General features: G+C 37.8%; 1 protein-coding gene across 5 annotated transcripts in view; it reads right to left on the bottom strand.

Moving 5' to 3' along the window:
* The window catches only part of UPF2 (UPF2 regulator of nonsense mediated mRNA decay), a 60,230-nt gene that overhangs the window by 11,793 nt on the left and 32,973 nt on the right, over nucleotides 1-15,464 (bottom strand). For all 5 annotated transcript variants that reach the window (XM_071552812.1, XM_071552817.1, XM_071552815.1 and 2 more), the window contains exons 12-19: nucleotides 12,324-12,509; nucleotides 11,597-11,800; nucleotides 10,744-11,019; nucleotides 9,278-9,461; nucleotides 6,823-6,962; nucleotides 5,630-5,734; nucleotides 4,660-4,758; nucleotides 3,990-4,157 (exon numbers count right to left, since the gene is read on the bottom strand). In XM_071552812.1, the coding sequence (XP_071408913.1) occupies nucleotides 3,990-4,157; nucleotides 4,660-4,758; nucleotides 5,630-5,734; nucleotides 6,823-6,962; nucleotides 9,278-9,461; nucleotides 10,744-11,019; nucleotides 11,597-11,800; nucleotides 12,324-12,509 (1,362 nt within the window). The remainder of the gene's footprint in view (nucleotides 1-3,989; nucleotides 4,158-4,659; nucleotides 4,759-5,629; nucleotides 5,735-6,822; nucleotides 6,963-9,277; nucleotides 9,462-10,743; nucleotides 11,020-11,596; nucleotides 11,801-12,323; nucleotides 12,510-15,464) is intronic.

The following is a 15,464-nucleotide window of genomic DNA, read 5'->3' as shown; positions in this document are numbered from 1 at the left end:
CCTCCACAGGCGAAGATACACCTTCTCTGATCTGCCATAAGGTACATCAGGTAAGCCTGGCACTCCTACACAAGTACCCTCTCTCTGGAAATCCAGATAAGATTTTTCAGATGGTTGTAAGGAATGTGTTTTCTTTTCTCCAGACCCAAATTGTTAATTCCACAGATTTTGTTTTTTTTACAATTGTGCCCAAACAGAGAAATGATTCATAATCTTATCTGCAACTGAAACAACAGTTCTCAGAAAATCCCTAATGCTAAAGTTGGCAAACTTATTTATCAAAATTTTACTCTCTCTTTCAACTGCATATCCATTAGAAGGAAATACTTCTGTGCTATAAGAAGGGAAATGCATTTAGGGATAATCACTCTCAATATTCCACGAACTACTCCGAATCCTGCTGTTTGTTCTCGTCATGGGAGATCTATTTCCACAGAAACAGAAGCAAATTCCTAAGTGTTCTTTTCTGTTACACTGTCAAAAGCTGCAGAGACAAGAGACAAATTATCAAAACCTCTGCAGAGAAGGTTTAGAGTAAAGCCCAAATCCTTCTTGCCTGTGGTTAGTACTTAATGCAGTAACTCCGAGCAATCTCAGGGCACCTCACACAGCAGTGCCCCACCAGCAGCAAAGCCATCAGTGTGAGAAGACTCCAAGTACTCGGATGCAGCATGTGAAAATAAACTGTTTGAAACTGAGAAGACAAACTCTTGCAAAGACCTGAGAAAAACCTGGGTACAGTGAAACCCTAAACCTTACCAACTACAAGATGTATTAAGATGAGAAAAAACAGGCAAAATGATTTTTTGAGGGTGGGAGGGAGAGTAACAGCATGTTATATTGAATACAAATTTGTTACTAAGGTGTGCAGCAAGAATAGAATTGGAAGTTGAAATTCCATGAGCAAAGGAGGCCTTAGTTACTTATTGCTGAGCAGGCCGTTCCCAGAGAGCAGGGAACTACACAAATAACTAATCCATTAGCAGCATTTCAAGATAAAAATCATTCCTTGACTTCACCATTAAGCTCCTCATCCATTTTAGTATGTCCTTTATACCTTCTCTGTTCTGTGGATTCTCAGCTTAATGGGATTAGTGTTTTCAGACAGGATGTTTAAAGTAGAAACAAGAAAACTGAACTATAGAAGGGTGCAAAAGAGAGAAGCAGATACAGAAAAACCAGAGCCTGGTAATTATCAAAACATCACTGACTCACTATCTCAAGGCAATCAGCTGCCACCTGAAATCAAGTCTCTGATGACAATTACTACAGGATGTGATGATTAGTGAGCAACTGAAACACTTCCAATTTGCACACAGTGAGGAAAGAGGTGTATCAAAAACCTCTTGTAAAATCTGTGAGGTGGGGCAGGACAGGATTTCCCTTAGAAGATGGCAAACTGAAGGAAGATCAAAAATGATTAATGAGAAGACTAGATTACAGATGTTGTAAGAAGATCATGAGATAAAGATATAAACAAGATAAAGAATTTCACATGCAAGGACACTTGACCATTCCATGAATATTATCAATCTTTTAGGAAGCCTTGCTCAAAATCTTTCAAACAAAAGGAAATCTTTTGTCTTGGGTGTTAACCAGATTTCTTCATATGAGGTGACTTTCTTTTTACAGTCTAAATCTCACTTCAGTTCACACCTGGCACAAAACTTCCTGGATGGTTTCAGAAACAACCAAATGGTATTAGGCAGAGCTCAGCTCTAATCCCTTACAATGACAACGTTATTTCCCCCTGCTCTCTCATGGCTTAGGAATAAATCACAATGCCAAAGTGTAATTTCAAATAACCATGCTGGGTTCTACTGCTACCAGTTTTTTAAGTTTTGAAGATAAAATATGGTGCCCTTGTCCCTCTCAGGCTGCACTGACCATGAATTCAGGTTGTCTGCAACTGGTAAACACCAATCAGTGGTTCTTGTGTCGCTTCAAGAAACTGGTTTCCAGAGTTGCACTAAAATCTGGCTGATCCTGACACATGAACTGAGTATGTGGCACCTGGACCTCAACTGTGCAGATGAAGTTACTCACAGCCTCCCAGGGTCCTGCAAACTTCTTCTGACTGTTTTTTAAAAAGCTGAAAGTTTACAGCTCTATCTTTCAGTGAACTGTGCATCCATCACTTAAAAATCTGCACATATTATGCTCACGCAGATTTCAAATGAAGTACCATAAGACAGAATAATTATTTTCTTTTCAACTCCACCTCTTCTTTCCTGCTTATTTTTCTATTAAAACTGACTGCTAAGACACATTTTTTTCTGAATACAAAACTATGGACAAAGAAGCCTTTCATTAACTCAGGAGCTGAGGTAGTCTGTAAAGCAACTGTTTTCTACATTTCTAGAAACACTGAGACGAGTTTTGGCAGGAAGAACCTACTCCCAAAACCAAATATTGGGGGAGGAGCAGGGAAAAATCCTGAACAAGTTCTGCTTTCTTTTTAAGCCACATGCCAGCAATATTTTCCCCTCATATGGAATACTAAGATCCCAAACTTCTTTGTAGGTACACATACTCCTAGTAAACTATCCTGAAAAAGCTAAACACTATTTTTTCGCAAAAGGAGTTCTCGTAAATCCCTTCTCAAACCAATGACAAAAGCTAAAAATCTCCCACTCAAAACTTCTGTAGAACTTGATATACAACATTCAAGTTCTAGAAAAAAAGAGTAACCACTTTTTACAAGGATTTTTGAGGTGTTTTTCATGAAGGAAGAAAGACTCTACTTCAGGTTTATACATCTCAACTATCAAACTGCTGTCACAATTCAGGTAACAAAAGCCCAGTAATGACATTGATCTGAACACTTGAAAGGCCCAGATGCACAGAATGAAGCAATGCATTGGTTTTGCTTTCCACCTAAACTCAGTCACTCATTTCCATCATCAAATTATACAACCAAAATGAAAAAGTTTCTTTAAAAGACCTAAACCATGAGAAGAAATGCATGTGGAATGTGCCAGGTACTGATTTGTATGTGATCCATTTGCTGAGATAGGAAAATTCACACTGGAGAAAAGGGCCAAGACAAACACACAGCCTGGCTCATGAACCAAGGGGTTTATTTGTTTTATCAACACCATTTCCATTTAAGTTCCTCTAAGAGACTTGGTGCATTGTGGAATAGTCCCCTAAAAATGTCTTCAGAGATAATGACTGGTTTGGGTTTTTTTGCAAGTTGAACAAATTCAACCAAGTGGCAGTTACGTTGGAAATGGAATTTGGAAAATACCATGTATCTTGATTTGAACCTGAAGGTGTTTTCAGAAAAACTTGTAGAGTCTTGAAGATTTGGGAATATTCCTTTCTTTTTTCCTATTCTTTAAATGTTTACTGGCAGTTCACCAACTACAACCCTTCATCTTTAACTATACTTAAAATACAGGTAAGACATAACAATCTCCTACTGGTGTAATCACCAAATATCATTAGTAATGGTATAATATAACCCTAAAATTCTTCTATATAATTTCTATTAAAAACTAAGAATTCCAAGATACATATGGTATTTTCTATTTATCAAAATCATCTGTATCCTATTCAGAGGAAAAGATGAAGGGAAGTTCTAGCCAGGTGGGGGTTGGTCTCTTCTCCCAGGCACTCAGCAATAGGACAAGGGGGCACGGGCTCAAGCTCTGCCAGGGGAAATTGAAGTTGCAGAGCAGAAAAAAATTCTTTCCAGAGAGAGTAATCAGGCATTGGAATGGGCTGTCCAGAGAGGGGATGGATTCTCCATCCCTGGAGGTTTTTAAACTGAGATTGGCCGTGGCACTGAGTGCCATGATCTGGTAAAGGGACTGGAGTTGGACCAAGGGTTGGACTTGATGATCTTGGAGGTCTTTTCCAACCCAATCGATTCTATGAAGAAAAAAATATTCTGTGACTTCAAAAGTAAAAGTGTGACTTTCAAAAGAGTGAGAGGATTATATTTATTTACTTAAACAATGTCTACACCTTCTGTAAACTCTTACCTGCTGTTTGTTGCCTTTCCGTGTTAACATGACAAAGGGCATCGTGTCTGCAGACTCCGACTCTCCCTCCCCACCCCCAAGGGGGGGACCCTTCTTGAGTTGACTTTTGAGGTGCAGAGGAATAGCAACATCCAGCTGATGGACTTTAACAGACTCACCACTTCGTTGCTATCAAAGAAAAGCAAAGTCCATAAATGCTGATATTCTGACACATTCAAGATCTTTTGGGTGTATCTTCATTAATGTATTCGTTATACAGGGCTTGCTATATCCAAATATTTACCAGATGCGACTTAAAAAAAGGGGGATTAAAAGGTTATGTAAATTTAAATATATCTGCATTTTAAACATACTAAAATCCACAAAGCACATTAAAACCTTGGATAAAGTCAGAAGCATTGCATAGTATCTGCTGCAGTTATTATTCATTCAGTAACACACATGGCAGCCTGCTGTACATTCACTGGGCAAACAATACAATTAACAGCTATTTTCAGCTATTTTACTAAAAGCCACTTATCCAGATATGTCAGCTGCAGAGAAAAGGACATTACAAAGGAAAAAAAATATCCCTGTCCTTCATTAAGGCAAGCTAAACATTAATCACTTATTTAAAGAAAAACAAACTACAGCTAATTGGACATCAAATTAAGAAAACAACTATTTCTACCTGGAGATTTTCCAGCATCATTTTATCCAATGCCTGAATGAAGTCTTCATCCTCTGCACAAGGGACATGCTTCAGTCCTCCTCCTTTAATCATTACTTCCTGTTGCAATGGGAAAACACCTTCCATTACATTAGTTTCAGAACTATGAATACTCAGTCTAGAAATTAGTGGGAAAATATCCTTATTGTTTCTGTATCATACATAATCAAAAGGGATAAAAACCCCAAAACTGTTCAAGAAAGAAGTTTTCAGCCTTGGTTATTTTCTTGAAAACCATTCCCTGAACTATTGGCCACTCACAATATTCTGACATACTCATATGTATATGTGTGTAGATGTGCATGGAGACATCCAAATGTGACAACACACCTATTTAACTAAGGTTTCCATTAACTGCAGAAATTTAGATGGTATTTTCAAGACAAAGACTACCCTTCCGGTATTTAGAAAGCACAACATGACAACAGAAATGTTTGATGTTAGTACCCCAACACATTGGTCTATAATGTCCATATTTTCTAACTATGTAGCTGCAATTCATGCTCAACCAGACGCACATGTTATAATTTGCCTATCCCAAATCCATATTTTAGGAATTTTGCACTTCCTGGTTTGTCTCCCCTTCTGTGTGGACTGTAAGTAGTTTACCTTGTTGTATCCTATCAGTTTGCTACGACTCCTGGCATAGCAAAACCACTATTTAAGCAACATTTTCCAGCCTAGCTACCTGAGAAAGTGCTCAGTCCTGTGAAAACATGTTGTAGGAAAGCTGACAGCATAAGTATTTTCAGAAGGTAATATCTAAAGTTTGTAAACACGAAAATAAGGTCTAAAATGTATTTGAAAAAATAACAGGAAGTGTCCTTGCTGCATTTCCCCAGATATTATAAACAGCATTGGCAAAAAACACTCAGTAGAGAAAACCAAAGATGCAGAAGTCAGTTCACTTCTGCACAGCTGCAATACATACTGTGTTCTCCTCATCAGTTTCATTTTCCTTATTGGAGTCTGTAAGATAATCCGTGTTTTCTTCCTCTTCTTCCTCACCTTCTTCTTCTTCATTGTCAGAGCCCTCCTGAAATATTCAATTAATAACTGCTGACTATGGTAAAAAAAGAAGGACCACTTGCACCTGGTTCCTCTTACCCATGTTCCACACCTTTCCTATGCTCTCCCCATCCAAACCTGTTCAGCTCAGTTCAGTCCAGTCCTAGTAAATCTGTTTGTTATGTTTTTTTATGTTTTAGTTTGAACTCACGGGGCTTTATCTGATAATTTCAAAAATGTACAGCAGAAATCTGAGAGCAGAGGCCAGTACGGCAGATGGTTGTGCTGCCATTCAGAGGGAACTCCGCAAGTTGGAGGATTGGATTGGGAAGAAGATCAAAGAAGGGAAATGCAAACATTTCCAGAGGTCATTTCCCCATCTCACAACTGTTTGAGATTCTAATGGCACTAATTAGTGGGTAAAAGCACAAACTCGGACAAACTTCAGGATCTTTAATGCTGAGAGACAGAGACTGAAAAAAAGCTTAGTAGCAAACCAACCAACCAACCCAAGCATTTGGAGAAAAACTGTTTCCTATTTCCTTGATGAACTCCTTTTCTCCTAACACCACCATTATCACGTCAGCTTTGCTGTGTCATAGTGACAAGTTAGAATTTCTATGTACTTGTCTTTTTTTATTGGCTCCACCACTTTTGATTCAAAATATTATTAGCACAGTAAACAAGGAAGGTTTTTATGCCTCATAAATCTTTTATTTATTCATATTACACAGGCATACTCTGAACACCTGTTATTTTTCCTACCTCACTGCTCTGACATCTAGTCAATACATTTGCTTCCACAACAGATAAAGAAAAGAATCTGAAACTGGTTTTTTTATGCCAAAAAACTGAAGGCATCTGTTTGTTGAGAAGCAACACATACCCTGAGCAAAGTTTTCAGGCTCAAGTTTCTGCTGTAAATTCTCTGGAATAAGCCTCAGACACTGTTTATTCAGTTTTCCATATACACAAAACTGGGATGGGAATATCCCCAAGTACTGACTGCGTTGGGCATGCCCACGTTTCACCCACTAACTGTGACTTAGGAGGGCAATAAAGATCTTGATTACTCATCCTTTTTTTACATGAAGCAGGATAAATTATTAAGTTCACCTCTTCTTCTGGCTCATTTACTTCACTTTCATTTCCAGATTGTTCCTCTGTCTCTGCTCCGCCTTCCTCCTCCTCTTCATCCTCTTCCAGATTTTCTCCTTCTGTAATGGAATCTTTGGAATCTTTGTCATTCACAATTCCTGAAATTTGGAAAAAGAGAAATACTTAAAACATTAGAACACGTATAACCACTCAAGTTATATATATGTGGAAGATGATTCAAAAGTCCATTGTTACCAAACAATAAAACTTCCCATGGGTCATGATATTCAACTTCTGAATGAACCATTTTCTAGTATTACCTTACTCATAGAGGGTAACAACTTCCTTGCCAGAAAAGGAGGAAAACATTACAGAGAATGTTTAAAATCTCCCAGAGAACAGCACTCAAGAAGCTGTACTGTGTCAACTGCTTTAAAACATCCTCAAACTAAATGTGAACCTTACTGAAACATGCACTGAAACACAAGCACTAAATTACAGATGCTTCACTACAGCAGCAGAATGCAGAATTCTGACATCAAGCCCCTGCAGTTTCAGCTACAAGTACTTCCCACTACTGCCCACTGACAGTATTGAAACAACAATTTTCTCAGGCTGCAGTAAACCTTTATGGCTCTTTTCTATTGCTCTAAGGCTGCACTTGAAGCTACGTGAATGTGTTTATATGAAACCTTAGGGAGAGCAGAGTCTCTTCCCAAAGTATCCCTTTCTCTGCAGACAGGACTGACAATTCTCACACTGTGGTTTTAGTTATCTCCCAGTTTTCCTTCATGACTTGCTTGCCAACTCTGCCCCTCAAGACATTTTAGTTTACTCTGTGTGTAAGGTATCAAACACACCTTCCCTAAATATCTGCTTTCTTTCAGTAAGGTTTCCTTCAATGTCATTATGATGTTTATTAATCCCTTGTCTATACCATTTCCACAGGAATGAAAAATAATCCTTAGCTTTTTTCAGTGTTTCATTGCCCAGTTGAGTCTCAGACACAGATTTCAATCAGAATGTTTTCTGAAAAAACATTTAAGAATTGATCATGCTTCTGATGTTGATGCCAGCCTTCCAAGCCAGCAATTTTTGAAGGGATTTACTAAGGAGTCAGTGCAGTTTGCCTGTTTTGGCATTATACCAACTGCACGTAAGGTCAGCTGTTACTGTGCAGTTTTGTGGACAGCAAATGAACACATCAGGCACGTGCCTTCCTTCAGTTAATGCTTCTTCCTGTCATCATGACCTTCAAAGATGAGAAAGGCAGGTGACAACTGCCCTGAGACCACAGTCACAGAGCCCTAACAGAGGAACAGGAACTAACCCACCCCACACTGATGTTTAACATCAACATTAAGGAAAGCAACACTTCGGGGGGACACAACACCCTCCTTACAGTGGGGCTGTGCTGCTGAAGGGCTTTGTTCCTGTCAAACCAAACACAGTAAGGTGTTCCCCAACACTTGCTCGTTCCCTGATCACTCACTACACTGACTCCAACTCTGCAGTGATGGGGATTCAGAGAACACAAGTTTCCATCACTAGCAGGAAGGAAGTGCTGATATTTCAAAAAACATCACAGTTTATGTAGCTAGTTGTGTATTTCTTCTTGGTTATCATTTTGAGAGCATGAAAGCCAGTAATTGAGATCACACCATAAGGAAATTCTGATCTGCATTTCAGTTCCTATGTAGGGAATTTCAAGGCATGTCAATTAAGTGAACAGCATATTAAAAAAATAAATCCTCCTAAACCAAAAGTTGCAACATTTGACATGGTATTATACATAATTCCTCCCACTGAATTAAAGGATTATTCTTAAAAAACTGAACTTGTCCAAGTAGGTGAAGTGCTATTAAGGCTCTAATTAACAGCCAAAGTGTAAAATTTACATATAAAAGCTTTTCATTAACAGGTCTGTTTTCAAATATGAATATTAGAAAACAACTCCAATTAACAAGTAATGAGCAGAGTAGTATCCAGTATTTAGGAAGAACTGGTATATACCAAAGGTTGAAGGTTAATATGGTAACAGTTTTAGATACTCACTAACAAGTATTTTATCACATGGGCTGTGCTACAGCCCAACCTTTTTCTCCTGAAATTAAGAACGTGCTTTCTGCATTTTTCTGATTAATAATCTTCTTCCTCATCACTTGTACCATGCGACTCCATAAACTAATAAATATACACACACACTTCTGCTCTCCAAATACTATTATATTAACAGTACTTATATTGAATGTTTTTAAAACACATAATTACTTTAGTTATGGAGATTCTGTATGATCTCTGTGGTGATTAGAAAAATTCAGAGAAGTTGCAAAAATATTCCTATCATGAGAATAAAACAATCATATCCTGAGAATAACAACAGTTATGTATTACCATCATACAAGAGTCAATTTTAAGAACTACAGGAATTATTAAAAAAACCTAATTTCCCTTGCACACTTTCTTACCTTACCTAATTTTATTAAGAACTCTCGTTCCAAGTCTTGCACCTGTCTGACAGCTTCTTCCAGAGAATTGCAGAGCTTTATCTTTGGTCTCAGCAGTTCCAGTGTATCACTGATCATATAGTCTATGTCTATAGGGAAAGGGTGGTCTTTTGTCCAAACATCCAGACTTTTTTTCCACCACACATACCGCTGGAATACAAAATATTCCAATCAATTATGTGCACACTGACATTTATAAACTATTTAACCCATGAAGTTTCCAATGCCCAGCCCTGTTTGTGCAGCAGAAAATGCAGATTTCACAACATTACTCTCCTGTTCCACACAACGATCAGATACTTTGATGTCACTGAAAACTGATAACATGGGATATCACAAACATTAAGAATATGCTCCTTCTATCATAAGTAGTGTTAGAAGTGTGAAGACTGAGCTAAAAAGCACCCAGAAGAAAGTGCCTTCTCAGGGTAGATTCTCACTATGAGAGACAAGCACTTAACAACCAGGCAGCTTTCAGTGCCTTCCCACACGTATTTTCAAGAAAATTAATTCCCCCAAAGGCATATTACAGGGTGAAGGGGGGTTGAAACATCACAAAAAGTCTTTAGATTGCAAACAGCTTCAAGTGATTTATCCAGTTTGTTTTATAACACATTTGCACATACCTCTTACAGTGAGATTGTAAAAAATAAGTGCTGATCTTAAGTGAACTTTACAACCTGAGAACAAAGGTGCTGCAAAATGAAGTATGAGTAACAGCATCTTTACTTAAAAGGTGACATGGTCACAAGGAAGGCTTGCTGAAATTACAAGGTGTAACAAAAATACCCAGCTTCTTCCCTGAAAAGTTTAATTTAAAGATAGGACCAGACTGTACATCAAAACATCATTTTACATCTCATATACAGGCAAAGGATGAAGATCCTGAAAGTCTGAAATAAGTCATCACCACTTTAATTTTTAATATCCTTGTTTTAGTGTCATTTATATAGAAAAGCAGAAATAAAAGGAAATTAAATGCAAACAGTTTTAGCATAAATTCCATGGGCTGAAATTCCCTGTCTTCTGAGGAACTCATTCCAGTGTCTAAACATTCTTGTTATAAAATCTTTTCCCCACTTCATGACATCTACTGAGTCACAACTTTTCCTTGCTGTTACCTCTCATCCTTTCATTGTGCATGCCTGAGAAGTATCTGGGTCCTCTTTCCCTATAAAAACCATCAGCTGAGGGCAGCAATCTAAATAATCTTCTCTTCCCCAAGCTGAGCAAACCCACAGTGTGAGCACTGAGAGCCTCCTGATCATTTTGGTACAGTTCAACTCAACATACCCATCACTTTAAAATAAAACTGCTGCCAGACCAACAGGATTCTAAAAATTACAGTGCTGAGAACAAGAGAAACATGCACCAGACTGACCTACATGAGCTTGCTGAAAAATTCTACAGAACTGTGTAGGATTTGGAATACCTGGAAGTATACAAGGAAGCAATCAAGCTTTCGTTTGCTGGATCCTCTGTCGAAGTACTGCCCACAGGTATCGAGGATAGTGCAGACCAGTCTGATTCGGAACAGGTGCTCTGGAGGGTCCAGGGGGCTGGGACTGCCATCAGGGTTCACCCCAAAGGATGTGAAAGAGTACAGAGTTCTAAAGATCACAGCAGACTCCACCATCCGGTAATTGTAGAGCTCCCCCAAGAACTTGGCGCTGCTGATCCGCCGCTGGTTAAACTTGGGCTGATTGACCTTTAGCAGAAAAGGACAGGAAGATTCACTGGATCACGCAGACACTTTTTTTACAAACTAAAAAGGCATACAAAAATGGAGAGGATTTCTTAACATAAAAGATGATTATTTATGACTACAGAGAAATAAACATTAAAAAGTAGTTATGACAGCTGGTTGACTAGTATTTATTATAAAGTTCAACACATTTAGCACATACTCCATCTTAAATCTACGATGATTTTTCATCCCCCAGAGAACTCTTGTAATTATAACATCTATTAAAATATGGCCAGTCTCCAAAGTAACTTGAAGTTGCACGAATCTGTCTACACTGTGAAAGAATAAACTGTATGTTCTTACTGTGACAAGGGGGGCAAAACAACTGTCCTATTAATCTTGTTAGTTTGGTTTTGTTGGCATTTTTTTTTGGAGGGGGGAGGTACTAGTTGAAATAAAACTTGACAAAGCAAACAACTGAAGTAGACACAGACAGAAAAACAGAATTCAGAGATCACTTTTTTAAGCAAGACTGTTTTGGTTTTCCTTTCCACATAAGTAGATGAGTAGACTTAGCACCAGTGTTGGTTGTTTTTACCTCCATTCCTAGTCGAATATCCTCTAGCACTCCATCCACAACATGAATTCCGACATCTTCCTGGTAAAGGACCAACCCTGCTAAGAGGTTGGCTACACAGTGAATACTATTATATTTCACATTCCAGATGTTGATCATACAGCATATAACATAGTCTTTTACTTCTGCATCCTGCCAAGGTAGTTTGCGCATCTGCCTCAGGACCTAAACCAAATTTTAAGACAAGCTTCACATTTTAGCAGGTAAAATATCAAGATGCTACTTGTCACCCCCCATCTCTCCTGGCTGGGATGAAATCCCTCCAGGCACCTGCAAACAACATTGTTCTCCTTTCCAAGCATCCTCCAGACCTGCAGTAGCTATGGAAGACTTTATGTAGGTAACCCACTGCTCTCCCAGAGCTACTACCCAAGCTGGCCACGTCTGTTCCAGAATTTCCTTGCTCTCACAACCTGTATTGAGCTGAAGCCTTTTTTCTCTTACTCTCCCAACACAACATACAGAGCACAAAGATTCTCATCTCACTCCCTCTTTGTTCAGCACTTAATGCTCCAGAGGAAGCAGGGCCCCACCTGGAGCCTCCAAGCATTACAATAAAAGAAACTAAATTATCTTACAAAAATTATTCCTTGCAACTGAAGAAACCATAACCCTCCCCAACCCCTTTCAAAGTTACTGCTACAATACTTTCAGTAACAACTGTATGAAAGATTTTGGAAGGATTTACCTTCTCTGTGGTGACCTTGGAGAGGTCCTTGTAAAGCAGCTTACGGATATATTCCTGCAGAGGAGGACGCTTTTTCTTCACAGTTTTTTCAGCTGGAGGGGGATTACAGTAGTAATAGGCATTTTCTACCATCGTCACATAGCGCGCATCAAGATGCATTGCTTGTTTTTTCCTCATCATTTGTTCCTGGAAATAAATGCAAATGATCAGCTCAAGACGCTGACACACCACATTTTCGAGCCAAAGGCTTTTACAGTTACATTTGGGATGAAGGGAATGTGAAAGGTTGCAGAAAAGCAAGTTAAAAGCTTGGGTGGAGAGAAGAAAGAGCAAAGCATTTATATGGTTCTGTGCTGCTCTTTCCATGGTTGTTTTTCTTTACAATCCCTATTTTTATAATGGTTCACCTGTGGTGAAAAAGGTTTCAGAAAAGTATTTAAAGTTTATCTCAAAATATAAATGTTACTGTTTAGATAAACGGTTAGTAAGATTATTAGCAGCTATTTTATTTAACTAAAGTATCTGAAATACTGATGTCTTGACAAGCACAGTAAATCATCATGCAACTCCAGAGAGTTTATTTTGATGGTTTCACATGAATTCCCAAAGGTTTAGGCAATGGCATTTTCCCTATTCCTTGCTCCATTGTTGCTGTTTACCCAAGCAGAATGGACTGCAAGAAAAACAGTACCTACCATAAAGTAGTATTTCAGGAAAAATCAGTCAAGTTACTACATCAATACTAATTGCTGTGCTTCACTGTCAGGACTGTTCTGATTTTCTTGACTAAATACAATGTTTTCTCCATACTTCATTTCGGATATGGAAGTTGAAAAATATTTAGTGGGTTTTAAAAATTTCTTTTATCTAAAAATTCTGTATTAAAGTAGCAGTTCTAAGCTGTTGATTTTTACACTTAAAGATAAGGATGAGTTTAACTCCATTATGAAATAATATTTTACATGCACTTGTGCATTTATTTTCATATATATACACACATAAATAGGTTCATAATTCTTAAAGTTGCATTAAATTTTTATGTACATCCTAATAGTCCATAATTTTAAATTATTCTATGGTGGTTCACCAGGAAGAGAAACTGCACTAGTTAAGACCTGACTATTTACTAGAGGTTGGCTACACAGTAATTTAGAGCTTCAAATAGATAAACAAAATCAACATGTAAATGCTGTTTTATCCCCACACACAACTGTCAGATATATTCATTCAGTCCAGTAAATAACCAAGAGTTTAAACCTTCTTGAATTACTGGTGAAGAAGCACAGTATTCAGTGGTGGGGGACTTTCCACTAAACCTGAGTAATTTAAAATTTCTTTTACAAGGCAGTGGTTCAGTTCCACTGAAAGGTCAGCAAAAGTTCCTTAACCCTGAGTTTCAGCTGCTAATTCAGTGAGGAAGAGCAGTTTGTGCAACTTGGTAACCCAACTAAAAATGTCATTTTCCTCCTGGATTTTAGTCATCCATCACCAGGAAGGTCTCGCTCTGACACCAACCCCGAGGCACTTCATTTCTGACCTTTTCCATGACACAAATGGCCTCTCCTTTGATTCCTTAACTGGGACTGTTCCTTTCCAAATGGGAAATCTCTGTCAATTGTAGCACATTTTCCTACAGGTGTTTAACAGATGCACAGCACTCAACAATTGAGCACATAAATTGTTTTATGTGGGGAAACCCCACTTAGAGTAGAAGGTTCCAAAACCTTACAGTGCCATACATGTTAATGTTACCTTTGAAAAATTTTCACCTTTTCTAGATGGATCAGGAGAAAACACGTATTTGCTGCCTTAGTGACATTTATCACGTTTTACCATAAACTGAGAAGTGAAGTGGGGCAAAGTGAAAGAGAACAGAAAATGGAAAAAGGGCTTGCAAATAAAAATTTAAAAACCTAAACCTACATAATTTGTGTATTTTCCTGTTATAAAAAGCTGTACATTGTATTGCAAATAAAAGGTTATAATGAAAAAGATTTTTTTTCCCAGGAGAGACAATATGCACCACCCCAAACCCTGTTGTTCTAACACTTCAAAAATCAAAATTTTTACTTTCTTGGAAGCACATCACTGTTACAGTGAATTAAGACAGTATAAATTAACTGCATTTACTTTGTCACAGCCTCTGCCTGTACAAAACAACATCTCCCACAGGTCCAACCCCATCTATAAAAGGAGTTACCCCAAGAAAAAAAGCCACCAAAAGCTCAAGTTCTGTGTATTTATACACACAAGTGATCTTGGTCTAAAGCTTAAGAGAATTGTTTAAGCTGAATGATTGAAAATGCATCAGGAGGCTTTTAATACCAAAGCTTCAAATATCCTTTTAAAAAGACCACAATAGTATAACACAAGAATTTGCCATTTCAACATCATTATGTTACAGAAACAGATGAAGATAAAACTGATCTTCCTTCAAGGCTCCAACTTAAAGAATCCAATTCAAACATCCTAAACCCAGGTTAGTTTTATGTTAATATTTTAAATTACATAAAGGACACTGAATTTGAAAATTTGCCAAGAACAATTAAAAGAAATAAACATCATCCTAATAAAAGAAGAATCTTTAAATAATTTGCAATACATGCAGTAGTTCTACAAAACCAGGATATGATTATTGTTTCTCCAGACTAAGTCACTTAGCATCTCTAAGTTTGCAACACTCTTACAGAACACTTTACTTCTCAGTAATTAATTTTCCCTTAATTACTTTTAAAATCCATTCTTAACTGTGACTTTCTTCCACACCAGGACAAAGCAATATTGTCTTTAATAGGGGACAAGCAGCCTGTTTGGAATCTTATTACATAATACATCGTCAGCAGTAAAGATTAAGACCTATAATTATTTGGAGGATCAACAGGCCTTAAATCTACACATAAGAGTCATTGAGAAGATCAGCTTTACATTTGCTTAGATTTTTACCACAAGATTGTAATTAGCTGGCTTTGGGAGTAATCTTTTGCACAGTTCACACTAACTGGTACCATAAGAATATGATCCAATTTGCATAAGACTGTTTAAGTCAAAATTAATCTCTATATTTAGGGGAATGTTAGAAGATGCAGCTATTAAGACGGTTGCAGAATAGGAATCTATTTAGCCTGTTCTATATCTTAATCT

Source organism: Pithys albifrons, chromosome 3 (assembly GCF_047495875.1).
Source record: "Pithys albifrons albifrons isolate INPA30051 chromosome 3, PitAlb_v1, whole genome shotgun sequence".
NCBI classification, from domain to species: Eukaryota; Metazoa; Chordata; class Aves; order Passeriformes; family Thamnophilidae; genus Pithys; species Pithys albifrons.
This window is presented reverse-complemented; position numbering and strand designations above follow the sequence as displayed.